The sequence below is a fragment of the Tupaia chinensis genome, unplaced genomic scaffold (genome assembly GCF_000334495.1).
Source record: "Tupaia chinensis unplaced genomic scaffold, TupChi_1.0 Scaffold148234_1, whole genome shotgun sequence".
In the NCBI taxonomy this organism is placed as follows: domain Eukaryota; kingdom Metazoa; phylum Chordata; class Mammalia; order Scandentia; family Tupaiidae; genus Tupaia; species Tupaia belangeri.
Window position 1 is genome coordinate 2643278 of NW_006208084.1, and position 26642 is coordinate 2669919.

General features: G+C 43.6%; 1 protein-coding gene across 6 annotated transcripts in view; it reads left to right on the forward strand.

Moving 5' to 3' along the window:
* LARGE1 (LARGE xylosyl- and glucuronyltransferase 1) overlaps window positions 1-26642 on the forward strand; it is a 662422-nt gene that overhangs the window by 379584 nt on the left and 256196 nt on the right. For all 6 annotated transcript variants that reach the window (XM_027769037.1, XM_006170333.2, XM_027769041.1 and 3 more), the window contains one exon: window positions 8778-8949. In XM_027769037.1, the coding sequence (XP_027624838.1) occupies window positions 8778-8949 (172 nt within the window). The remainder of the gene's footprint in view (window positions 1-8777; window positions 8950-26642) is intronic.

Sequence of the window (26642 nt, forward strand, 5' to 3'; positions counted from 1 at the left end):
TCGGGCGGACACACGCCCTATTGCAAAAACCCCCCTCCAAAAAAAAAAAAAAAAAGAATGGGGGTTTATTAGAATCACGATTCTGGTGGCTAGAAAGTTCAAAGTCATGGGGTAGACATCAGACAAGCCTCACACATGACTGATAGAAGCAGAGAGAAAGACCTGGGACAGCCCTAATCCCTTTGTAACAATCTGCTCTTTCAAGAACTGACAACATATCACAAGAGTTACAATAACATTAATCCGTTCATAAGGACCATGCCTCCATGGTCCAAACCACCACCAGGTCTTTTCTCTTAAAGACCTCCCCACCTCCCAATGCCATTATTCTGGGGACCAAATTCCAAAACATGAAACTTTGGGGAACAAGCCATTATCTAAACCATAGCATTGACATATAATAATTGTACATACCTGCGAGGTACAATGTGGTTTTTCAATACAAGAATACAATGTGTCATAATGTAATCAGGATAATTCTATGTCTATCCATCATTTCTATAGCTTGTCATTATTACTCTGTAGTGGGAGCATTCAAAATCCTCTTCTTTAGTTACTCTGAGATATATGGTAAATTATGGGATAACCTCTTATTCGGTAATGAATAAGAAATATCTACGAGACCTAGCCTGCTTGAGAGTATCAGCCAGGTTTCAGCCATCATGGGCCCTGGTCCCTTGCGCCTCATCCTTCCTCAGTACCTGGCCCTTAAGTGTTCTTTAAATGCTTATTTAAATAATCTCTACTAAGTTAAACCAGAGTTTCTCATTGCATGGCAAGGGCAAATACACATGCAGCTGCTTTTAACTAATGGATATGTATCTTTTCCATTGCTCTAAATATCATTAGTAAAATTACATTAACAGTAGCAAATAGTTAACACTTACATATAGCAATAAATTTTCACAGTCCTGTAGGAGATTTGCTGTAAGAGTTCCTCTTTTACAGAGTAAAAATAAATAATAATAATAAATAAAAATAAATCAAGCTACATAGAGGTTTAACTACTTGACCAAAGTGACCCAGCTAGCAACCAGTGGATCCAGGATTCAGACCGCCAGTAAAACTTTGGAGTATGTGTTGGTAACTACTTTAGAAGCTCATCTTTTGGACCAGCAGGTAGTGTGGTAGTTAAGGGACTGAACTCCCACATGGTTGACCACAGTTCGAGTCCTAGACATTGTGGCTTGCTTTCTTTTTCCTGCCCTATAGCAAACTTTAAAATAGTAATAATAAATAAAATTAAATAAATAATTCTTGGAAAAGTAAAGTATAAACTATTATTTTTTAAAAGCTAGCATTTCAGTCTTACTGTGTGAGCCATGTTCCTCAGTTCTCTTCACTCATTCAATGCTGCTTCAAATCTCATGGCATACGTATTATTTTTTTCAAATCTCATGGCATACGTATTATTTTTTTTTTCTCAATCTTACGGATGAGGAGATGAAGGCTTGGTCTTGTGGCAGTAGAGTTGGGATTTGCAATCTGGCCAACCCAACTCCCAAACTCCCACTTATTTCCTCATTCTCCTTCAAAGCACCTGCCAAAGTTCTTGCCCCACCTGAGTTCCTTGCCCTCAATTTATCAACAGTTAGGTTTTCAACATCCAGGTTAGTTTCCAAGACAACCACTAAGAAACACCATGCAAGGCAAATGACTTTTCAGACACTCTGCAGCTAGGATGACTTACTTTAATTTAAAAAAAATAAAAAGTGTCACGGTGATTTGAAATCTACAGAAAAATGTTGATATGAGAAGTCTGTTTTGAGCAATAAACATTTCCAGGATGGTGGAGGAAAGCTTACAGGCTATAAATATAATAGCTCTCTAGGAAGGAAGCAAGATCTGGTGTTACTATTCCTATTTCACAGGAGAGAAAACTAAGGCCATGAGAGATTTAGAAGCCAGGAATACCCAGTTCTGAGTCCTTTCTGCTTGATTCTATGAAAACCAGGTGTATGAAGGTTTGTTTGAATAGAGGCGGACGCAGTTCTGAATCTGTAGTAACCCAGACTAACGAAGAGCATGCATGAATAGGCTGGGGCAGTGGGAAGAGGAGAAGGCAGACTTATTCAAATCATGCCAAAGTGGAATATCAAGGGCTAGGAAACTGGAAGATGGGCTAAGGGGAGGGGTTCAGTCTTTATCCCCTAACCTTCAGATAGTGAGATACTGATACCCAATCTTAGCATGTTAGGAGGGGCTTAAATAAGATAGCACTGGCCAGCAGGTGGCATGGTAGTTAAGGTGCTGGATTTCCAAAATGGCTGATTGCAGTTCAAGCCCCATACCCAGAGACATGAAAATCACACCACATACATGTGCGTACATGCCCAAAATCCCAAAAGGAGAATAGAGGAGAAGGGATTGCAATGTGACCATCCACTCGGGGGTAATTTCTCATGTTTCCTCTCTGTTCCTCTCTGTCTCTCTCCAGCAAGTACATATGCCCTATGGCAAGCTAAAAAAATTATTAGCACATATGAAGTTCTTGCTGCAGTGCCTGGGATCCAGTAAATGCAAAATATAATTTATTTTTACATTTTTTTTATTTTTTTGGATTTTGTTATGGGGCACATGTGCTCACCAGAGAGAGACAGGGAGAGAGAGCAAGTGAGAAAGTAAAGCACTCCCCTGGGGAAATGATCACACCACAATCCCCTCTTCTCCATTCCTCTCTCAGGATTTTGGGTGCATACAAATATGCATCTGGCATGTTTTTCAGACAGGACCTGAACTGTTGCCATTGGCCATGGAGGAACCAGCTGCCTTAGCCACCACACCACCAGCCGGCCTGCAGATAGATTGTTCTTTCATCATCCCTGGGGCATCCCAGTGCCTCCAGAAAAATTCTCTTCAAGAGGAAGTAGGCATCATTTTCTGACAAAACCAGTCTCTGTTCCTGTCTTTTGCATGTCTATAAAATGTCAGAAACTTGGCATCACTTTTGAGATATTGCTTTCCTTCTGCTGTGTATTATAAGCGAACACCTTTGACGATGTGTCCTCCATGCAACTCTCTGCCTCTGTGCGCATGTCACTACTCTGGTCAGGTTTTCTGCGTGACTTTTGTGGACCAGCCAGCATTAGAGGTACCCCAGAATCACTCAACACTTCCTAGACACTCCTCTTAGGGTCCACCAAGTAACTAGCAACTGCAGAAAAGTGAATTTCCCCTTGGGAAGTCCCCAACTCCCCACTCTACACAAAACCCTTAAAACCTGGGATTGCTTATGCTCCTTTATGTCAGCGCATTAGGTGGTAATCTTCGGCATGATTGCATTTTTGCTAATTAAAGCTTAGACCATGCTGGTTAGAATTATTAACAGCCATTGCAGGGATAATAGTCTGTCCATTAAAATAAGCCTAACTTTCATTTTTGCAGTCATTTTAATTACATGAACCCTTTGGTATGTTGATAATGATGAAGAACGTGGTAGGATACTGCTCTGCCAGGTGTTATCCTTTTAATAGGACACCTTCAGGTAAATCTGCACAGTGCCTTTGAGTTTTTCCGAACTCCCTCTGAGCACGCTCTTCTCCCCATTGCCCCCTGACTTGATGTCCCTGTTTAGATTGAAGTCTGTTGCGAGTAGGAGTGAGATCAATGTCACTGTGAACCAAGAGACTGCCCCTCTCACCCGTTTTTCCTTCTACACCAGGAGTATGCTGTCTAATTTGGAGATCCACCAGAGGGGTTTTGCACATCTTAAGAGGGGTTTTCTGGCAGATCGCATTTTGTGATTTTTATTGACCTCTTGTATATAACATAAAAAGGTGATAATGGACTTATTTCCCTAGACAGTACTATCTCCTTTTCTGATGTCTCCTTTAATGTCACAGTGATTTCCTGCTTTGCCAAAAACCTGAATCATCTGAGCTTCGGTAAGACTGACAGACTGACAGACATTCCCGGCGAGAAGAGAAATGGGTGCCCAGCTCAAGGCTGATGTTTTGCAGTTCTTCTGGCAATATTCTGAATATTCTAAGACCCCACTTTTCAGATGAGAAATCTGAGGAATTAAGTGACTTGCCTGAGTTCACACAGCTTATAAGAGGCATAAGTGCTTCTAAAGACCAGGCTTTGGGATTTAATAAACCATGCCTCTTCCGTTGCACTGTAGGGACCATGACTTCAGCAATTAGGGACACTTCTCCTCGCCGATGAAAACGTTAGAAATAAGACTTGAATTCAGGCCTGGCAGATGCCATGGTAGTGCACATTCATCAAACTATAGCTGAGTAATTGCTTTGTTATTCCATCATAAAAAAAGACATCATCCCTGCCTCAAGGAGTTCCAGTCAAGAGTAGGTGAGAGACATGGAGAATTAAACACAGTGTGATAACCTGCTGCCCTGCTGTACCAGAGGAAGGGAAGCCTCTTGCCTTGGGAGCCCTAACCCAGCCTGGGGTAGTGGGAAGGCTGTGACTTCTAAGCTGAGACTTGAAGAGTGTGGATAGAGGCAGAGGAAGAGCATATTATACGGGATGCTGTCTATACGAGAATGAGCCATTTATAATAAATACCTGCTTTTTACTACAAATTCTTTCCCTCCAAAGACTCCTTCATTTCCTTCCCTAACCTGAGGCTTTCTTTCTGAACGCAGAAGCATCCAAAAGCCTCCTTTATTTCTAATTGAACACTCAGGCTTAATTGATTATGTATTAAGTTGGGGACTTGGAGTGACATTCAGGCCTGGGCTCATGTTGAGATTAATTTATTCCTGTAGTCTTAGTGTTCCGCGATGCATCCGAGGGCCTCGTATGTGTGTTAAAAATAAAGCTGAGAGTCAGGGCGATCTAATTAGATGGCTTAACCCAACACTCTGGTGTTCAGTTTTCACCAAGCTCTCCGGCTTTGATGGTAACCAAAATAGATGAAAAAGTTAATCAAAGGTCTGATTAAATAACAGCTCTGCTGCCTGGACTGATGATTGCCAAGCTTCAGTTCAGGCACATTCTCAGGGGAGAGAAGAAACCGAGCTGAGTTTCAAAGGCCGGGACTTTCGTGTGGAAGTTTCTTATGGCACTCTAGAGAGAATCACTTGCTCAGTCCTCAGATCTTACAGTGATGGCCAGGTGGAAAGGTAACTCCGAAGAAGGGTAACGTGGTTTGGACAAAGAACACCCACCTTCTCCTGGAAGAGTCTAGCTGTATCTTTGCATCTTGCTTGCCGTACACTGCAGACACTCACGTCTGTGTGCCTGTCCTGTGCCCGTCCATCTACCTGTCCGTCCATCCCAGGTGTATATATGGTACTGGTTACGTATAAGGCATTATGCTTTGACCTTGCCATCCTTTGTTTAACTCGTCCTTATATTAACAGTATCGTCATGTTGGTCCTGTTAGGTCCATCCCTCCAGCTTCTCTCTCATCCTTGCCTGGCATGTTTGTATATATCAGGCTGACCCATAAAAGGCTGCATCCCTGATCTCACTTTTTCTCTGGTTTTCATTTGGATTGGCCAGAAGGGCCCCTTACCAGATTGGTGACCAGGAGAGGAGTGAAATTAAAATATTTTCCCGTTTCCATCCTGCGGGGGCCACAGGTAAACCGTGTCCTTCTACTGAAGTTGGCTGCTCTAAGCCAAGTAGCCTTACTCCTGAGGCTCACCCTTTCTGCATTCCAGCATCTGCTGGCCTTACCACGTCAGGCTGTGGGTGGAGACAGCCCCGAATCTCCTCTCCTCCAGTACAGCTCCTGTTATGCCCCTCGTTCTCCATGCCCTTTGGAAAAGAGCACTTTTGTTCCTCAGTTTTTCCTAGACTACCCAGTTAGAGTGCTGTCTGTTTCCAACCACACCCAGACTATAATGGGATGAAGTCAGCACTAAGAAGTGACTGCCTTTCAGAGGTGGCAGAAGGTCAGAAAAGCTGAGCAAACTTGTCCAAGGTGACGTAGAAATTAAATGATGGTCCCAGAATCTGAATCCATGTGTGTCTGACTCCAGAACCCAAGGACATATGATCTACATCCTAGAGACCCTTGTATTCAACATACAGCAGTTAAAGAGGTTTCCGTCTAAATATTGATGCCGCTCAGCCTGTGATGGGGTCCCATGCTGATAAACCCAGCATAAGTGGAAAATGTTGTTATATCAGAAATGCATATGATACCCCAATGACTCTTCTGTGTAACTGAACTCTTCGAAGTCAGGAACTGTCTTTATTTGGAAGGTAGTGGGGGAAGCAGGGCGAAGGGCGGGAACTTAGGTTTATTAAGTGTCTTTGGGGTACCAGGCAGTTGAGTCCTTCACTCTCCTTTAATGTTTATGTCAAGCACGTGATGTAGCTATCATGTGCATTTCACAAGTGAAGAAACAGAGGCTTATGAAGATCGAACTCCTTCTAGCCAGCTGGTGCCCAGACTTGGTCTCTGTCTCTCTCCCTCTCCTCCTCTCCCCCAACTGCTGCTCAGATCCAAGGTGACAGGGACTGTGCACACAGAGTTGGTGTTTTCTTTTCCTTGAGATAAACACATGGTGGATAGTTCAACCTGTTATACATTTTCTTTTTTCTCCGGTCCAGATTGTACTCATGTAAGCAACGGATGATTGCAAAACTGAAAATACCGACTAACTCATTCAATAGTTTCTAAGAAACAGTGGCAGTTGACAACATAGCTTAGAGCGGGTTGGGGAGGTGGAATGGGTCGTCTGCGTGTCAGAGGGTGTCCTTTCATGGCTTCCCCAGTTGGCTTCCTGTGCTCCTATTTTCTCACCATAACAGATATGATACATTTCAAAAGGATGTGGTGTTTTTCCTTTCTCCTGTGCAGCAGTAATAGTTGTTCATTTAAAGAAGTTGGAATGTATAGACCAGTCAGTTATATGTGTATATGTACAACAGCCCTTTAGAAAGTTTGTGGGAAGCTGAAATTAAAGTATAATTTTACTTTGATCTGTCTTTCTTTCTGGTGAGTACACATATCCTATAGCAAATTAACAAAACAGCAAACAAAAATAAGTCTTCAGGCTGGTTCCATAGTTTAGTGGTTATTAAGAGAACTGCATCCCACATGGCTAACCATAGTTTAAATCCTGGCCCCAGAGGCTTGAAAAATATACCGGGATCCTGTGCATGTATATGTGCCTCTAATCCAGAGAGGATGGAGAAATGGAGGGGAAGGATTGTGGCATGACCATGCCCTGTTGGGGGGGTGCTTTGTCTCTTTGTTTCTCTGTGTCTCTCTAGTGAGTACATGCACCCTCTGGCAATTAAAAACAGAAGTTTTTAAAATTAGAATTAGAAGGACAAAGGAGAAAACCATTATTTGTAGTCCTGACAAAGTGGTCATGTTAACCCTACTACAGCTTTTAGCCTCTTTAAAATAAGAAGTGTGCTTTCTCTCCTGTGGAAACTTAACTGTTGTAGCTAGAATGGGGCCCCTGCCCAGAGCAACCTTAATTTGCGACCTGCCTCCTATGAAAGCTTTCTTCTCATTGGTGCTGTGTGTTATTATTAGTATTCCTTTTGGATACCAAATGGGACCTTGCTAATGACTCCACTCTGCTGTGGGACATTGATTTGTTACATTAGGTGAGGACTGCAATGTCAGCACTGCATGGTTCCTCATTTCTGCTGTGTGTGTGCTTGTGTGTGTGTCTCCTCTATTGCTGTCAGATGAGGAGTATTGCATAGATTATAGCCAGGTCCCTCTAATTTGTTTATCTGAGAGCAGAGGAGCCCACAGTACAAATCTGGGTAGTTACAGCTTTAAAACAAATAAGTCAGTGTAATCTTTAACAACGGTATTAGGTTGTTGGAAAAGTCTTGACGTATTTTTCTATGTTTTGCTGTGCTAAAGTGCATCATGGCTTTTCCGACAACCCAATATTAAATTGAATTTTAATTACACAGAAATAGACTGTAATTTTAAGAAATAAACCTATCTTAGAAAATTAGATGCTAGTTGCAAAAAGTATATATGGTACAATTCAATTTTTGAAACTTTGTATCTTTTTTGGCATATTTTTATTTCCTCTGGTGAGCCTCTGTAGTTTTTTTTTTTATATTAAAAAATTTACTTAAAATGTGAGCATACGTTTGCATGTAATAATTATTTCATATTTTTTCTCTCCCTTGATTCAGATATATTTTTTTCAATAAACCTCACATGTCAGAATGTAAATGCATGAACAAATCTTTTTTTTTTTTTTTTTTTTTTGAGAGGTTTTTACTATAGGGCATGTGTGCTCACCAGAAAGAAAGAGACAGAAAGTGAGAAATCACCCCCCAGGGGAGATGGCCATGCCACAGTCTCTTCTCCAGTCTCCTCTTGGGATCCTGGGCACACATGCACATGGACCCAGTGTGAGTGTAAGCCACCAGGTATAGGACTCGAACCACAGTCAACTACATGGGAGTCCAGCAGCATAGCCATTACACCAACTGCTGGTCCCCATGCATGAACAAATCTTTAAGAAGACATTCATTTATTTATTCAGCAAGGCCTCTCTTTTTGGGGGGAGGGGGCTAGAGGGCGTGTGCATTCATATGAAAGAGAGAGAGAGAGAGCCCTCGTTCTCCTCTTGGGATTTTGAGTACGTACATGCACTCACTTCACATGTTTTTCAAGCCACTGGATCTGGGATTCGAACCATGCAGCAATGTGGGATCCAGCGTCCTTAACCACTATTTCCCTGGCTGGCCAAACAGAGTTTTACTTGGTACTTTTTATGTTGCAGACACCATTGGCAATGTTTAAGCAAAGAATTAATATAGTGATTTTTTTTTTTCCCCTTTCTCCATCTTCTTCTTTGTCCTGTTCTGTCTAGTCTGAAGTTTCCTGGATCCCCAACAAACATTACTCTGGGATTTATGGTCTCATGAAGCTTGTTCTGACCAAGACTCTTCCTGCCAACCTCGAGCGAGTCATCGTCCTTGACACTGATATCACCTTTGCAACTGACATTGCAGAGCTGTGGGCCGTATTCCACAAGTTCAAAGGTAATTGTAGCCCCTTTTTTTTCTGGTATCTTTGTAGATGTTGGCATGCTGCAAATACTGACTTTATTCACAAAAGGTGAGGTCAGTTTGAATGAGGTCATGCTAATAGAATGGGTGAGGAAATTCAAATAGACTTGAGTATCTACTTTCATTTGACATGTATTAGAGTAAAACTAGAACATGTTTGCATTTCGATTGTGAATGAAGTGGTCAAGTCTAGTTTATAGGAATAGTCTGATTTAGGCTGCTTTATAACAGATAAATATCAAAGCTATATATTTGGCCTGGAGGTAACTGAGTATCTACAAACCTCTGCCCGGACATGTGTTCGTTGTTTTCTCTTTTTCTCAAATGAGACTTTGCTTGCTGCGAAAGCCTGTGAGTTAGTGGAAATGGGTATTGATCATAGAGTGCTTGGAAATGTTACCATGGCTTTAACTTTTATTAACGTTAGGGTTTATTATCTCAAGGAGGTAGGTAAGTTTGACTTTATAAGACATTCTTTCTAGTCTGGCTGGTTTCTTCAGAGCTATTGTAATAACTCTTGTCACCGCCTCAAGGTTTATGAAAGTACCTGGTGGGAAGCCGTGAGCCCATTAACTGTATTTACCTCCACACAAATAATGTGAGAAGAGACAGGTTAGCACAAATCTGGGGTTATTATTTTAATACCCCTTTCCCAAATGTTTTCCTAAAAATTATATTATTTCAAAAACTCTTCTATATGGAACAGATACCATGAAAAAGTAATTCGACAACAAGGTTATTATTTTCTTCATTTCCTCTTTTTTTGTAAATTGCACTCTGGGGCCAGCCAGTGGTGTGGTAGTTAAGGCGCTCAATATCACATGGCCCACGGCTCGATTCAAGCTCTGGACCCAGCGACTTGAAAAAATACTCTGGATGCATGTGCATGTATGCCCCAAATCCTAAAAGAAGTAGAAGAGAAAGGATTATGGCATGACCATTTCCTATGGGGGATGCTTTCTTACTTTCCTTCTCTCTCTGTCTCTCTCTAGCACGTACACTTACTCTCTAGCAAATTTTTTTAAAAAAAAAACAATAAACCTAATTTCTCCTCTGGCTTCTGTATTTAAAATTTCTTCTGCCTCTTCTCTTAGCTCCTTATCTTACAAAGGTGAAATACCACTTAATGAGTTTAAATCACTGTGTTTTCATAAATCACAGGATATTCCGGTTGGCTTCTGCTTCTGTTTGTGGATGGAGAGTGATTCTCTTGCCCACTCTGGTCACTGCCTCTTTCCTTCTTAGGACATCTTAGCACTGAGTTAATTGAAGAAAGTCCTCCACATATTAGGAGGATGGCATTTTGATCCTGGGATTCTTTTTCTTATTGGGGTTAAAATTTACTTCTTTTTTTCTCCCCACAGAGCATATCTGCTCAACAGAGACAGAGAGAGGGGAGAGGGAATGAGGAGTCACCCCCAGAGGAGATGGGTGCACTGCAATCCTTTCCCCTCTAGTTTCTTCTCAGGCTTTTGGGCATGTAGCACCTCTGGGACTCGAATCTCACAGTCAGCCATGTGGGATCCAGCCATCTTAACCTCCACAGCACTTGCTGGCCCCAGATGTACTTTCTTTAGGGCCAGATTGTCATGCAGTAGTAAGACCCACTGATGTCCATAGAAAGGTTCCAAGGTCAAATCCAGAGACCATTCTGACTACACCAGGCACATGCGTGTCCACAGTCTGGAACTGGCTGAGGCTGAGGCTGGGGATGGATCACAGAACCAAGACCCAGTTGGGCTGCTGCCTCTCTGTCTCTGTCTGTCTCTCTCTGCCTCTCTCACTCAAAGGAGAAATAAATAAATAAGCTAGAGAAATTTGTTTTCCTGATCTGTGACAATAGCAACACTAACAAAGACACCCGTTAGCAAAACTGATTGTGTCTCAGTTCTCTAATCTCCTCATCATAGAATGCTTGGATATGTCTTTGTATTTTGTAACTAAATAAAGCAGAGCTTGGGGGAACCAGGGTTCTGCAAAGTTGAGAAGAGAATGCTTCTGGCTTGGCCTCCATCTGCTGCTCTTTCAGGTCTCCCAAATATTTCTGCTTGTTTTTCTTTCTGAGCACACTGAACTCATTGGAGGTAGTTTTTTCTGTAATTACATGGAGTTTTATTATTTTTGTACTGATGCTTAGTGTTCAGTGATGCTTTTAGGTAGCTAGCATTTATTGTACCCCATACTGGGTGTCAGATAGTGTGCCTGCCCCTGGAAATAAGGTGAATAATAAAGGGACAGTGAGAGCTGTCACCTCTCCTGGAGGAGGTTAGAAGAGGCAGCTGGAAGGCATGCCAGAGGAGGGGTAGTCATTACTGTCTCGTCAGATGAGATGTGGGTGTATGCAGTAGGCACCCACATCTACCTTTGGAAGTAAAGGATTTCTACTCTGTAGCTATTGGGAGTGCTGCCTACAGAGAGAGGGCCCTCAAGTGTCAGCCCTCCTTGGGGCTGGCCTCACTGGAGAAGGTCACCCTACCTGTGGCTGCACCCCCTTCCCACCACCCCACATCATGGAGTAGCTGATTTGCATGTAGCCCTGCAAGGTCAACTGCAATACTCACTGGAGACTGCCTCGTACCTTGGTTTCTCTCTGGCCAGCCCTTCCCTTCCATAGGTCTGTCCCCAAGAGTTGTCACTATTCATCTCTTGCATTCTGACTTCCATCTCAGCCAATTTCTAGAGAGCTCAGTCTGCAGTGTACATTGAGAGAATTAGGCTCTTCTGTGGATAAAACTACCAAACACCCTGGGCTGAGTGATCAGAGTGTAGAGTTGTAGTGAGGAAATCATACTCTACTGTAGCCTCAGTGCTAGTGGAGTTCCGTAGCCACTAATAGCAGCAATCATTAATAACCATGGTTTTCACATTCCCCAACATGGTCTATAGAAAGGCAGACACAAGGACTTGGGTTTGGAGGGCTTAAATTGAAGGTGGTTCCTGGGGCTGGGCAGAATATATGGGCCAAGGTCAGGACAGGGATAGGGAAAATTTCAATGCAAGGAGCTGAGTTAACAGGCTGCATTTTATTGGCTCATTCTTTTATTTGTTTATATCTGGCATTTGCTAGCCCACCCCTCACCTACCACCACCGTGCAGCGGAATCTGTTACAAGCCCTTGTCACCTAAAGCCGTTGCGGGCCTTGCACCTACCCTCCAGCAAGCTCACGGACAAGGCAAACTGTGTTACTGTATATATGACCAGCAGAGGCACATAAAGCATCTGAGCTTTCTCATGCCCACTCTCAGTGTTACAGAAACCACAGAGGTGAACACAAAAGAAGCAAGCTCTTCTCCATTTGTCACTCTTTTGTATATTTTTGTTGTTATTGTTTTTCTCCCTAATTGGGGGCTATTAGAAGTAAGATCATAATGTAGGAAGTATCTTATGACCGACCCATAAATGCAAAATGTTCTGGAACATGAGGGAGAGTTCTCCTCTCCTAGAGGCCATTGCAGTTGGCGTCTTCCGTTGTAGACATTTTGAGTGACACTGAAGCAGTTTGGGGACTTGCTAGTTTTTCTCTGTTTTAGAATATCTACTTATCTGGGACTGTGGTTGTTCTTGTGTTCATGTTACCCATTGACTTGATTCCTTAATGGTGCTGTGAAATCCTTTTATACCTAAATCCATTATGTGGAGACTCTACTAAGAAGCCATTATTTAAAGACCTAGACTCACCTCAGTCTGTACTGTTGATGTAGAGGCTTGCATGCCTTTTCGAGGTGTCTCCATTTCCCTGAGCCTTGTCTTCACCTCAGGAACAAATACCTCACACCCCAAGTAAGCAGCCTGCACCCAGCCTGTGCCAACCCCTAGGAGATTTTCAGAGCCACCAATTCTAAGTAGAATGAATTGGACATACTATTAATAGCTAGGCTCAGGAGTCATCCATTCTGTGATATTTTCTGAGTTCTTACTAATTGCCAAACACTTTTCTGACTGTTAGGCATGTTGCAATAATAAAACCAGTCCAGTTTCTACCCCTGAACCTTTTTATTTGAGTGGAAGGAGACAGGTAATAAACAAACAACTAAAATGTATAGTACATTAGATAGTGATTAGAGCTCTGAAGGAAATTAGAGAAAGGGGAAATGAAAGCCTCTGTGTGTGTGTGTGTGTGTGAGAGAGAGAGAGAGAGAGAGAGAGAGAGAGAGAGAGAGAGAGAGAGAGAGAGAGAGAGAGAGAGAGAGAGAGAGAGAGAGAGAGAGAGAGAGAGAGAGAGAGAGAGAGAGAGAGAGAGAGAGAGAGAGAGAGAGAGAGAGAGAGAGAGAGAGAGAGAGAGAGAGAGAGAGAGAGAGAGAGAGAGAGAGAGAGAGAGAGAGAGAGAGAGAGAGAGAGAGAGAGAGAGAGAGAGAGAGAGAGAGAGAGAGAGAGAGAGAGAGAGAGAGAGAGAGAGAGAGAGAGAGAGAGAGAGAGAGAGAGATAGTTTTAATATTGAAATTTGGTAGTAATGGAAGATCTCAACCCCCCCCCCAATGGCATTCAAGCAAAGACCTGAAGAAGCAGTGAAAACAAAGGAATAAGCAAACATACCTGTATGAAAAAAAAATGGTGAAATTATGTCCTATATACAAATAATACATAGTGGAAACTTTGCTGTGAAGTGGATGGGCCTGTTTGAGAAATAGGATGAGAATCCGAAAAGAGGAGTGAGCCCAGTAGAGGGCTGATCTTGGTCAGGTAAGATCAGGGAAGGCCTTCTTTGGAGGGAATGAGAAGACTTTGCCTTCCTTTTCTGTAATTTGAGGAGCCATTGGTGGGCTTTGAACAGAAGCATGATTTCATCTAGTTTCTGTTTCTGATGGGTCATCCTGGCCACCTTTTAGAGAATGGAAACCATTCAGTGGAAGCAGGAAAACTGTTTAGATGTCTGTTCCATCCTCCAGGTGTGGGATGATTGGCTCAGACTCAGAGGAGCAGTAGAGTCGTCACATGAGGGCACATGTTGGAGGTCAAGTCCTCAGATATTTTGTCGATTGCTTATGGGGAATAATCAAGAGCAGAGTCTAGGAAGACCCCAAGGTGGCTGGAAGGATGAGATAGCCTCTGTGAGACAGAGAAGCTTGCAGGAAGAAGAGATTGTGGGCAAAATGGGAAGTTTGGTTTGAGGTGTGTTAAGTCTGGTTGGGCATCCACATGGCAATGATGGGGAGGCAAGCAGACTCATGAGTATTGTGATGCAAGGGAAAGCAACCTCTCTTCTTTAATACTTTCTGTGTTCCTGACACTGAGCTAGAAGCCTCACACCTCTGAGAGTTAAGTAAACCAGGCCCTAGAGGAGGTCAGTTACTTTTCCTGCTCAGAGAGCTATGAGATAGCAAAGCTGAACCTCAGACTCTGAAGTCTGTACTCTGTCCACTGCCTCAGCTACCTTGTCCGAGAAGGAGCCAACCCCACAGCTTGGGAAGTGAGGTCTGCACTTAGTTGGGTGTGACTGCTGGTCATGAATCACTAGGACCCCCTGAGTTTTAACTGCACAGAAAATTGGAAATAGCATCTGACTCTAGCAATTCGGGGAGGCTGTTGTGAAGGTGTAAATAATAAATGCACAGTCGTAGTTCGGAGCTGTTGGAATAAAGCCATGCTGCGTATTTGAGGTAGTGTTTCGGCTTATAAAGACAAACACCTCTCCTTCAAGAACAGCAAAGTTCTGACCCTGAAACAGGTCTGCTCAGGATGTCAAGTGCACGCATGGGCTACCCTACTCACCCTCACCACAGATGCATCATGCCAGTAGATATCTTTCTAGGACCTAATAGGCTCACTGTGGCTAATGACAGCTAATATTTTTAAGCACTTACTCTACTCTGTGTCAACTACTTTGTTAAGCCCTTTGTGGGTAAACTCATTTAATGTTCACAATACTCCCATGAAGTAATTATGTTCATGTTCTTATTTTAAGATTTAGCAACTGATGTGTAGGAAGGCAAAATAACTTACCCGGGGCCTCACAGGTCTAAAGTTGTGGAACCGGGATTTGAGCTCAGTCTGACTTTACATCCAGACGTCTTTGCTGACATCCTGCCTTCCCTAGAAGAGAAAGAAAAAAAACATTGTCATGTGAGCAGAGATAAGAGTCTCGTGGGGGAAACCAAAGCTAGGTACATGGAAGAACTCTGGGTGATCAGGTAGACTCATTTGTTAGAGGATGAGTCCCAAATAAAGAAGGCATTCAGAGACAAAGATATGGAGGCAAAATCAGAGGCATAGAAAGATGGTTTTCCCAGAAATTGAGAAATATAACCCCAGTCTCCAAAACTTGGCTCAGAATGGCAATTCACAGATCATCTTCTTCAGGGTGGCCATGGGCCCTAAGAGCTCAACCCATGGGCTCATCACAGTCCAGTAGACTAAGCCAGAGTCAGGTCTCACCTATGACTGTGACCGTGGGCAGGAGCTATGGTCTAGAGTTTGTGTACCTTCTAAATGTACCTATTGAAACATACCCCCAAGGCAGTAATGTCGAGAAGTAGGGTCTTTAGGAAATGACTAGGGACTAGTGCCCTTTATAAAAGAGGCCTGAGGGGACTCGTTTCTTTCACTCCTTCTGAGTGAGGGCTTACAGAAGCCACTCTCTGAGAACAGAACTAGCCCTCTCCAGACACCTAACTACTGGGACCTTGATCTTAGAGCTTCTCTACCTCCAGCGCTGTGAGCCATCAATTCCTCTTGTTTATAAGTTATCCGGTCTAAGACATTTGATTAGAGCAGCTCAGGAGGATGAAGACAGCAGGTGACCTGACTTCTCTGGGCCCATGTGAACCAGGAACAATGCTAATAGGGTCATTATGAGAATTGCACACGATGGAGTGCCATAGTGTTCCCGTGTCCCATTTGTCTAAGGGCCCCTGCCAGGAAGAGTGGCACACACGGTAGACACCATTAATGCGTGTCTGCTCCATTAGCTCACAGCTTTGTCCACAAAGCCATCGGGGCTGGACAGCTTTCAATGTAAAATCATGTAGAAAAGGCTGAACATGAAGAACACTGAAAATATTACTTCTGAAAAGACATTTGTAGGACTTTTATGCTTATAATCAATTGCCTGGAGGGTGATTTTTTAAAACCCTTTGAAGTTTCCTCGGGTCTTGTCTTGCTTTCTTACCTCACCCCGGCTTGTCTCCTCTGATGGAGTTGGCAGAGGAGCAGGAACTCAGCCAAGAAAGCTCCTGCCCATCTACTTATTCAGGATGGTCTTATGGAGCACATTTCACTTCCCTCACCCACAGCATCACAACAGAAGAGAAATGCTAAGGTCTTCCTGCAGTGCTGGTAAGGGTCCAGGAGATGATCCTGGTGCCTGCTGGATGAAGATGCAGGGTTTGGGCCACACGAGTTTCTTTTCTTTCTCTCTCCCCTCTCTCCAGTGTCTTAAGTTCAGAATTAGACTACTGGTCCCCTTTTGTATGACGTTAAATCCTGCTTCCCTGTCTTCACCTATCTCCCAGTGAAGCTCTACATTAACCCCTTTTCTCTGGTATGAAAGGAATCATAAAAGACCCTTTGGATTGACCATGTCACCTCACACCAATCAGATTTCCCCAGTTAAAGTCATCCTTTCTTGGCTGGCCTGGTGTGGCCTCTCCTAGGGCTCTGCAGAGAGATTTCCACTCATCTCACATCTGCTCCTGACAGATTCTAAACTTGAGAGACTATTCTGCCACAGGGAAGAAAAACAGAAATCTTTAAAAGATGTAAATTCTCAAAGTGCTTTAAAAATGACACCAACAGCTGGTGTCTGTATAGGTAACGGCACTGTTCACACCAAAAGGGTCTGGAGTTAGGCTGCAAAAGAGGCAGGTTGGGCCTGTGTTCTTTGTCATCCATCCCACGATTTTGCTTAAAGTTTGGGGTGTTTCTTTTCGATCTGTACCAGGTTTTTAAAATTTCTCCTGCACACCCCAGTACTGACATGGATCCCTCCTCACCACCAATTTTCATTTTTTTTTCTTTAAAGAAGAACTATTTATTTAATTTTATTTATTATCATTATTTTCTTAATTTACTATAGGGCACGCACAATTACCAGAAAGAGACAGAAAGGGAATACAAGAAAGCAAGCCACCAGGTCAAGGACTCGAACTGTGGTTGGCCATGTGGGAGTTTAGCACCTTAAATTCCGTGCACCTGTTGGACCCTTGTTTTGGTTTTTCACATCCTCCAGCTCCTAGTATATTTTCCACTTGGAGAGGTTCGATGGCCTCTCTCCTGATTTCCTCCACCCTCCTCTTCTTACCCCTCTGGTCTCATCACTGCTTCTCCATGGTTCCTTCTATGCAGAACCAAAACTAGCCCTTGCTTTTCCTGCTAGAGGCAGATCGTGTTTCCAGTAGACCAGCTGAGAGGCACACCGTCAGGTGATATTAAGGATTTAATTCTGGCAGAATTAGTGAAGAGGTTTTAATTATTTTCAAATTAACTGTGAAATGAATCTACCTTTTCTTATCATATTAGAAAATTCATTTAACTTTTCGGAGCCTTTTTGTTGTTGTATGAAGTGGGGGAATGATACATTAATACTTGTCCCATAGGCTTCGTGTCGGCCATTAATACCTGCTTTGCACAGTACTTCCACATCATATTTTCTTTCCTTCTCTTCTGCATCTGCAGATTTTGAGTCCCGTTTGATTGTTTTTTCCCTCTTATTCCTCAATCTGAAATTCCTAGAATTAGGGGAAGAGAAGCCTACTACCTCCCTCCCTGGCGTCCTTCCTTCGCCCCTCCTATGGCCCTCCATCCCTTCCTCCATTCTTTCTGCTTTCCACATTCATTCAGTCTTTCACTTGCTTTTTCATTCATCCATTATCCTTTGAGTCCCTGTGCTTGCCCTTGGCCTGGAGGATAAAGCAGTGAATGAGAGGGACCCAGTCCGCCCTGGCGTTGCTGGTATCTAGGAAGTGCTTTTTCTGTGTCAGGTCCCAGCTGTCTCATTTAGCCTTCATAAAAGTTCTTAAGTATCTTGCCTGCAGTCACTGAAGACGAGTCTGTGGCAGCACCTGGACTGAAGCCAGGCTGACCTCAGAGCCCACGCACTTCACTACTAGATTCTAGATCCATCAGAGCATGCAGCTACGTGAAAGTGCGGGAAGTTCCCTGAAAGGGAAAATTCAGGGTAAGGTAGAATCACATTCGAGGGAGTGATTACTGGTCAAAGGAATTGGGAGAGTCAGGGCTTCTGAAGGGACTAGATAAGGAAGGGTTAGCCTCTCTGTTTAGAGGGAGCGGCCTGTGGGAAGGCCTGAGGTCCAGAGAGGAAACAGTACAGACAGAAACAGAAAGAAACATTCGATCTGTTCTGCAGGCAGACCAGCTTGTGCCATTGGTCCTCTGCTCTGATGCCCCCTCACCTGGAAGGCTTGACTCCCAGGTCTCTCCCTCTCTTGCTGCCATAAATTCATTCAAGTTTTCACTCAGATCTCAGCTTCTCAGTAAGACTTTCCCTGATTGTCCCATTTTATCCTACAACCTGAGATGCCCTCCCATCCCTCTCACCTTGCTCACTTCCATTTTCCATCCCCTTATCCAGAAAACACTTATCAGAGGGGCTGCTCTGTACCACCCACGAGGCATCACAGGCCCGGATTCCCAAGATGCAGCTGTCTTTGCCTGGCCACTGTGTATCTTTCCTCCTAGTCTCTAAGCACTGGGAGGGTAGGGGTCTTTGTTTTGTTCCTGATGTATTTAAGTACTTTGCATGGTGCCAGGCACATAGTAGGTGCTCTTTCAAGATGTGCGAAGAAATGAACAAATAAAGCCAATGGTTCTATGTAAAGTGATTGGTGGGAAATAAGGCAGAAGTATGGAGGGTCTTGTAAATTTGGGTTTGGGAGTTTATCCCAAGGTTGTTGGAAGACAGTTCGGAGCTTCAGATACAGAGGCATAGGCTCAGATTTTCAGGTTTGGAAAAGATCCCTTTGGCCACAATATAGAAGGAGCTGAAAGGTGAGACAGGAAACCAATGCCTTAAAAGAGAGTTTTGGTAGCAGGATAGAGTAGTGGCCCATAGCAGGGGACTGTCTTGGGGGCAGAGCAATCGTCATGGATTAAAGATGAACTGAAAAGTAGAATGGCAGCCCTGGATGGCGAATTCATGAAGAGATGGGATGAAAGGAGCCGATCTTACAGGAGAGGTCTGGGCTGGAGTATCTTCAGATATTTCCTTTATGAAACTAAAATAGATTTGGGGTATTAAAGTCAATGCTTTCACCAAATTATTCAAGTTCTGTCTTCTGGACTTCTAGGTGTACCCCAGTGGAGGATCCAAGGATGCTATTTCTGGGCCACCTGGTCCTGTGAAGGAGGGGCTAGATTTGATGTCTCTAACCCAGGGCTCAGTGGACAGTGGCAAAATGTAGTCAGCAAATGCAAAGGCTGGGCTGGATGCAATAGGCAGGCCGTGATTAGAGAGGAGAGGGGACAGAGTGCGTGCTGAGCAGAATCCATCAGGAAAAATCACTGCCCTTGCCCCAGTGAGGTTGCGAGTGCCTGCCTGTGCAACCTTACCTGCTGAATGATGTTGGTTTTTGCCTCAAATTGCCCTGGCATTGTGACCCCAAATGCGCATTGAGTAATGGACTCTGTGGTCCTTTCAGCGTGGGCACAGGGGCCATTTCTGTCTATTGGCAGGATCCCCCTGATGGTGATGTGTTCTCTGTCAATCATGTGGCCTTCTTTTTTTTTCTTTTTTTTGAGTGGTTTTTGCTTTAGGGCGTGTGCACGTGCCAGAAAGACAGAGACAGAGAGACAGAAAGCGAGAAATCAACCCCCAGGGAGGATAGCCATGCGGCAATCCCTTCTCCTCCATTCTCCTCTCGGGATTGTGGCCACGCACACACACATGCCCAGCATGAGTTTAAGCCACTGGGTCCAGGACTTGAACCACGGTCGACTACATGGGAGTCTAACAACATAGCCATTACACTAACTGCTGGTCCCTCATGTGGCTTTCTTAAATGTACAGGAGCCAGGCCTATTAAAAAGTGAGCCAGAGGAACCAGCAGTTGGCATAATGGTTATGTTGCTGGACTCTCATGTAGTTGACTATGGTTTGAGTTCCAGACATGGCGGCTTAAAACTCACACTGGGCATGTGTGCATGTATGCCCAAGATACTGAGAGGAGAATGGAGGAGAAGGAATTGTGTCATGGTCATAACCCCTAAGGAATGATTTCTCATATTCTCTCTCTCTCTCTCTCTGCCTCTCTGGAAAGCATATGAGCCCTATAGCAAAAATCTAAAAAAAAAAAAAGGAAAAAACAATTTCTATAAGTGGATGTGAGATCTTTCTTTCTCCTCTTCCTTCCCCAATCTAGGTGTCCTCTTCTAGGTGGAGAACAGAGAAGTTGAAGGTCTTTCCTTGGGTTTGCTCAGCATCCTCTTGCCATCTTTATAACCTTCAGCATTACTCAGCTCTCCAAGCCTCGCTTTCCTGTGAGCACAGTCTAGACAATACTGCTCTCAGGGCACTGATATGAGAGTAATGAGAGATGAGCATGCAGAGGTCTTAGTCCAGAACCGAATACGCAGAAAGCATTTGACAGTGTTCACTGCTGCTGCTATTCATGTTATAGGCATCCTGTTGTCATCACCAAAAGGCAGCTATCTACACACATGAATGATTCAGGATGGTGAGGTCCTTGTTACGAGAAGAAACACTAGTTATCTGTGGCTAAAGAATGTCCCCCAAATAACTTCAATCGAGATGGGGAAGGAGGCCTGGGACAAGGGTTATATGCATGAGAGGTGGGGATTGTCCTGACTAGGAAGAGCTGGCCATGTGCCCCCGCAGGGAGAGCACAGGTGGGAGTGAGACGTAATCCCATGCTTGGGTTGGAGGCCCCTGTTCCATGCAGTTTGCACTTTGCTTCTCATTCTCAATGGGAATAATATTTAAGGAACAAAACCTGTGATCCACCTAGTACTTTGCAGATATTTGTTATTTTATCTCAGTTCCACAGTGCAGCGTTTCTCACATTTTCCATTTCTGAAGCTGAGTTGTGACTTACAAAAACTTGACAGATGGTCGTTTTTTCTCCTGGAAAATGCTTGATAGATCCCACAATCATTGGCCTCTTAGAGTCTAGAAAATACAATGTTATCTTTGTTACTAATACTGTTTCTCTAGTTTTTCCTTTTATCTTTGAGTAGTAGAGAAGAGAAGTGGGTAGGGCTGGAGACTTGAGGAGAAAACTGAATCAGAATCTTAGGGTCTCAGCAGGTCACTCCTCCATTACCCTTCATTGTGTGGCCACAGGGTCTGGGAAGATCTGTGCCATTGCTATTTTTGGTGAATACCTTGCCCGTGCAACACTCCTAGTAGGTCATCCCATTGTGAAGACCGATTGCTTGTTTTCTGGTTGTTTCTTATTTTTGTATAGGTTGCGGGAAAGGAGAGAGCAAAGGTCAAGAGACATTGACTGTAGAATGAAAATGTTTTGGACTTGTTTCATAATTTCAGAAAGAAATATTGAAAAGCTGAACAACAGTAAGGCCAGGACTCTGGGAAGCTGCTCTGCCCATAAGTTTCTTCTTGCTCATTCAGAAAGTCAATAAATATTTATTCAGCACCTACTTGTTTCCAAATGCACAAGTTATGCTCTTTAAGGCTCTATTAGAAATTCATGTTACTAACTCATCCTTCTTGAAAAAAATCTCTGATATTTCTGAGACCATTTTAGGGTTAGATGCCAGTAGTGTGAATTATTTAGCTAGAATACTTTTCTAACATTCAGCTGATATCAGGAGATTTTGAATGCAAACATAGCTATCATAGTGGCGGGGATAGGCCTCTGACCTGTGTCACTGTGAGAGAAAATAGGATGAAGGAGTAGGTTAAAACCAAGCAAAGGCACCAGACCACAAATATGTAAAGACAAGAAATGCTCATTAAATGAATGTATGGAAACCAAGTCTACTTTTAGAACCCTGATTCAGGAGAGATTTTGTTTTTTTATCTTGCTTGCTTTCCAAATATGTTGACCAAGAGGATCTTACATGAGGGGTGATTCTATTCCTAGTCTGCATTAGCAACATTCCATGTTGGATTAATGGGCATGTGAGAGCTAAACTGTCACCTAAAGGTCATGTACAACTTTGTCCTTTAAGCAGTTGTTCCATGTTGCAGGGTGCAGGGCAGCTTTATCATTAGGATCCCCTATGGGGCCTTTCCAAATTGCACAGGCTCACGCCCTCAGTCATCCCCCAACAGTGACTTGCACACCACCAGGGACTTGAGAACTATTGTTTCAATAGTTTCTCCACCTTACACTGTTGGCATTTGGGAGCTGGAGAATTCCTTGTCATGGGGACTGTCCTGTCTATTGTAGAATATTCAGCACCACCTCAGGCCTCTGTCTACTAAAATCTGGTTGTATCTGTCACCCCCTAAGCTGGGACATCTCCAGATATTGTCAAATACACCCTCTGGGGTAAAGTCTTTCCTGTTAAGAACCACTTTCTAAGAGACCCCTGTTACTAATGGAAATGTGTTGGCTCAGTCAGAAATATATGGCAGTGGTAGTAGCTGTAATGGTTTTAAGTAGTTAATAATGACTGACTCCCACAAAAAAATGAAATCTAAACTTTCAATATCTAGTTTATTGGTTCATAATTGGGAGTCCTCTTTATATACCCTTTGGACGACTTTCTGAATTAGCTCTATGTTAAAACATCTTTTATATTGGGCCCAGCAGATGGCATAGTGGTTAAGGGGCTGGATTCCCATATGGCCAACTGGGGTTCAAGCCCCGGACCCAGCAGCTTGAAGCTCAAGCCAGGCACATGTGCGTATGTGTCCAAAATCCCAAGAGAAGAATGGAGGAGAAGGGATTGCAGTGTGGCCATCCCTTCTGGGGAGTGATTTCTCACTTTCTCTCTCACTGTCTCTGCCTCTCCAGTAAACACATACACACACCAGATATAGCAAAAATCTCTCTCTGAAAAATAAACAAAACACCTATTATATCGGCTTCACTTTCATTCTCTTCTTATTTGTACTCCACACTAGCCTCAGAGACGCTTGAGCTGTGCATTCTCTGCGAGGATCACAGATAGGTGAACAACCAGCAATGACTTGCCTCTTTCAGAAGATAAATAAAAACATTTCCTTGTCTTATATCTAGAGATATAGGCAATACTAAGTGAAAGTATATTCAAAGTAACCAGAGTCAAAAGCATATATATCCACCAAAAGCCATGGATTCAGTTACGACTTGCTAGAATATGGGATCTTGCCTGGAAATTACAAGAAGGACCAACTTGCTCCTCATTTGCATGAAGAGCAATAAAGAGAGCCAATCAGTGGGTGCCGTTCTGTGACTCACAAGGACACAACCTTTCTGTCCACCTAAGTGCTTATACATAGATTATTAGCAGCATCTCACGTATGACAAGGACAAACATGGCCTGTCAATGAAGACAAATATGCCAGTCTCTTCTTTGAACAGTGCACTGGGCTTGCCTGTCCGGAAGAGTGCAGCTGGCAGAGTTGTGTGTGCAAAGTTCTAATTGAGTCATGTGGAGGGGCCTTTTAAAGGAACACCGTCCACCAGAATAGGTCCTGTTGAAATCACCAGCTTCTGTAGAAGCAAAGAGGAATTTTCTTCATTAATAGTCATCTGTATCAGAAAGGGAAGTTCTGAGTTTTGTTTTCTTATTTACCTCTTAGTAGGTCTCAGGGACAGAAAAGATTTGACAATTTTGGGCTTAACTATGTAGATGTCAAAATTGATTACAGGTCATATTCTATAATAGCAAACTTTTTTGTAAGATAAAAGAAAGGATTTCCCCAAATCTACCCAGTAATCTTCTTTTAAAATTTTACTTTTGAGACAATGTAATATAATACTAGGATATAAAAAAAGGAGGTGCATCTGCCTTATATCAGGGGCTAGGGAGAGGTGGTTGAGAGTTCTATAGCCTGGTGGTTAAAGGAGCCAAATCCCACGTGGCTGACCATGGTTCTAATCCCAGCCCCAGTTGCTTGAAGTACATGTCACATGTGTATGTGTGTGTGCATGTCCCAAATCCACAGGATAGAGAAATGGAGGAGAAGGAATTGCAGTGTGGCCAGGCCCCATGAGGGGATGCTTTCTTCCTTTCTCTCTTTCTCTGTCTCTCTGGAGAGCACATGCACCCTCCGGCAATTCAAAATAAGAAGTAAAAAAATAACCTTTTTTACTTAAGAACACTTTGATTTAAAAAAAAATCATGAAGATTGTATAGGTAGTTCTATGTACCCTACACCTAGCGCCCCTTCTTAATGTGGTGCATTTTTTTTAGGGCAGAAGCCTCGTGTAGTCCAGGCTGTGCAGCCGTCTGAACATCTCATGTACATTAGCTCCTTTCATCCTCATGACAGTCCTGACAGATGAATATAGTCCAGTCCCTATCTCACGAGAGAGAGAAACAAATGCTTAAAAAGCTTAAATAACATACTCAAATCATCTAACTAGTAAGTGGCAGAGCCAAGATTATAGCCTGTCTTCTCTTTCATGTGAATCATTCCACAGGTTTTTAAGCCCTGCTCCTAGCCAGTCTGTAAGTCAGTAAGGAGTTTGTGAGGATGGCAGGTAAGATGGTCCACCTGCCTCCATGGAGAGTCCATCCTGCCTGAGAAGTCAGAAGAGCCAACAGGTGATGATGAAGGACTGTGGTGAGAGACAGGGGAGCACATACCGAATACAGTGGTGCCACCAGGGGGAGAGCGATTTCAGGGGTGGGGAAAGGCATCACCACAGCCCAAGACAGAGAGGTCCTTGTGCACTGCCTGGAGATCACCCCGTGGGAAAAGGGGAGCAGGCCATTTCCAAGGGAGAGCAGTATGGACCAAAGGCATGAAGACATGATAGAGTGTTCTCATCTGCTCTACGGCTAGTAACAGAAACCAGGATAAGGGTGATAGAGGTTAGTAATAGAAACTAAAAACTGTGAGTGATTTAGAAAAATGGAGATTTGTTCAGATCACTGTTTGGAATCCAAGATCTAGAGGCAGTGCTGTTGGGCTCTTGCAGAGTCTCGAGCCAGCTCATCACGTCATGCGGGTTGTTCATCAGGACCTGTTCATTTTGCCATGGCGAAAAACAGGGCTTTTCTAGAAGACAGCAAGGATTCCCTGACAGTCTCTAAGGAGGAGTGCCCTAATCAGACCAGCCAGTCCTCAGCCTAGAAAGGGGATGTGTTGTAGCAGTTGGGGTGGCGAGAGGGTGCAAAATCAAAACCCGAGTAAAATTAAGAGGCCATGTAGAGATAGGCAGGTAGGGTGGAGGTTAGGGGCACCTGACTCCCACATGACTGACTGCAGTTTGAGTCATAGACCTGGTGGCTTGCTTTCTCACTTTCTCTCCCTGGTGGCTAGCTTTCTCTCTCTCCCCTCTCCCCAAGTCAAATTAAAAATAAGTAAATAAATAAAGTTAAATAAAATAATTCTTTAAAAGAAAAAAAAAAAAAAAAAGAGGCCACGTCAGTATCCAGGTGGGAAGTGATCGTTGCCTGACATAAGGCAGAGGCCAGATGCAGCAGCAGAATCACGTGCCACGTAGGGGTTAGAAATGGGTGTCCAGGTAAGATGTGGTAAAGAGAAAAGATCTGTGGACGACCCTTGTTTCTGGTTTAGCAAGCGAGGCAAGGAACACAGAAGAAAATACAGATTCAGAGTGAAAGAATGATTTCCATTCTTGCTTCCTTTTCTTTTAGTTGTAGTTGTTGATGTTTAACTGTAGCAAATGCTTCTTCATGATATACCACATTTGTGTTCCTCTGTAGTAGATCTGCTGTTTTACTTGCTCAGCCTCCATGTCCCCTTCTCACATTAGTAGAATGTCCTCTTTTTTCTTTTTTTCTTTTGAAAGTTATGACTCCTCCCCAACCACTAGTCTCAGTTGGGTTTTCAGTGTGTGTACGGAGATGTCCATCCACTCTCTGGCTGAAGAGATAAGGATGTGACCCAGTCCTGGACAGCCATAGGACCCTAAAAATCCCCCTAGTTATGGTGATTGCTTCAGGGTAGATACATAACCAAATGGAGCCAATCAGAACTAGTGAGCATTACCCACAGACTTTTGCTAGAACTGCTGGGAAGGGTATTCTTTTTCTACTCCTATTTATGCGTTTTGAGGAGGTGAGGCTAGAACCACCATCAGTCATTTTGACACTGTCAGAGATCCCCAAGCCCATCCTTAGGTTCAACGGTTTTCTAGGAGGACATGCAAGACTCAGCATTTATCATACTCTTGATTATGATCTGTGACAGTGAAAGGATTCAGGGAAAGGATGCACAGGCTGAAGTCCAGAGGAAGCCAGGCTCAAGCTTCAAGAGTCCTCTCCTAGTGGAATCACAGAGGGCATGCTAAATTCTCTCATGTTGTGGCAACACATATGAACTGTGCAGTAGGGAGTCTCAGAGACTCTGCAGCCAGGATTTTTATTGAGATAGGGTCATGTAGGCACCCTCCTTTCCCTAACACATTCCCAAACTCCTGACTCCCACCAGAAAAGCAGGTGTTCATCACAAACCATTTTGTTTGCACAACCAGTTTGGACACAGTGAGCCATTGCCCGAGAAGAGCCAACCCAAACCTCAAAACCCGAGCTCCCAGATGTCAGCCTCGTTGCCAGGCCCTTCCAGGGATAGCAGTCCTGGGCCAGCTGTGTGACCTCTTACCCTCAC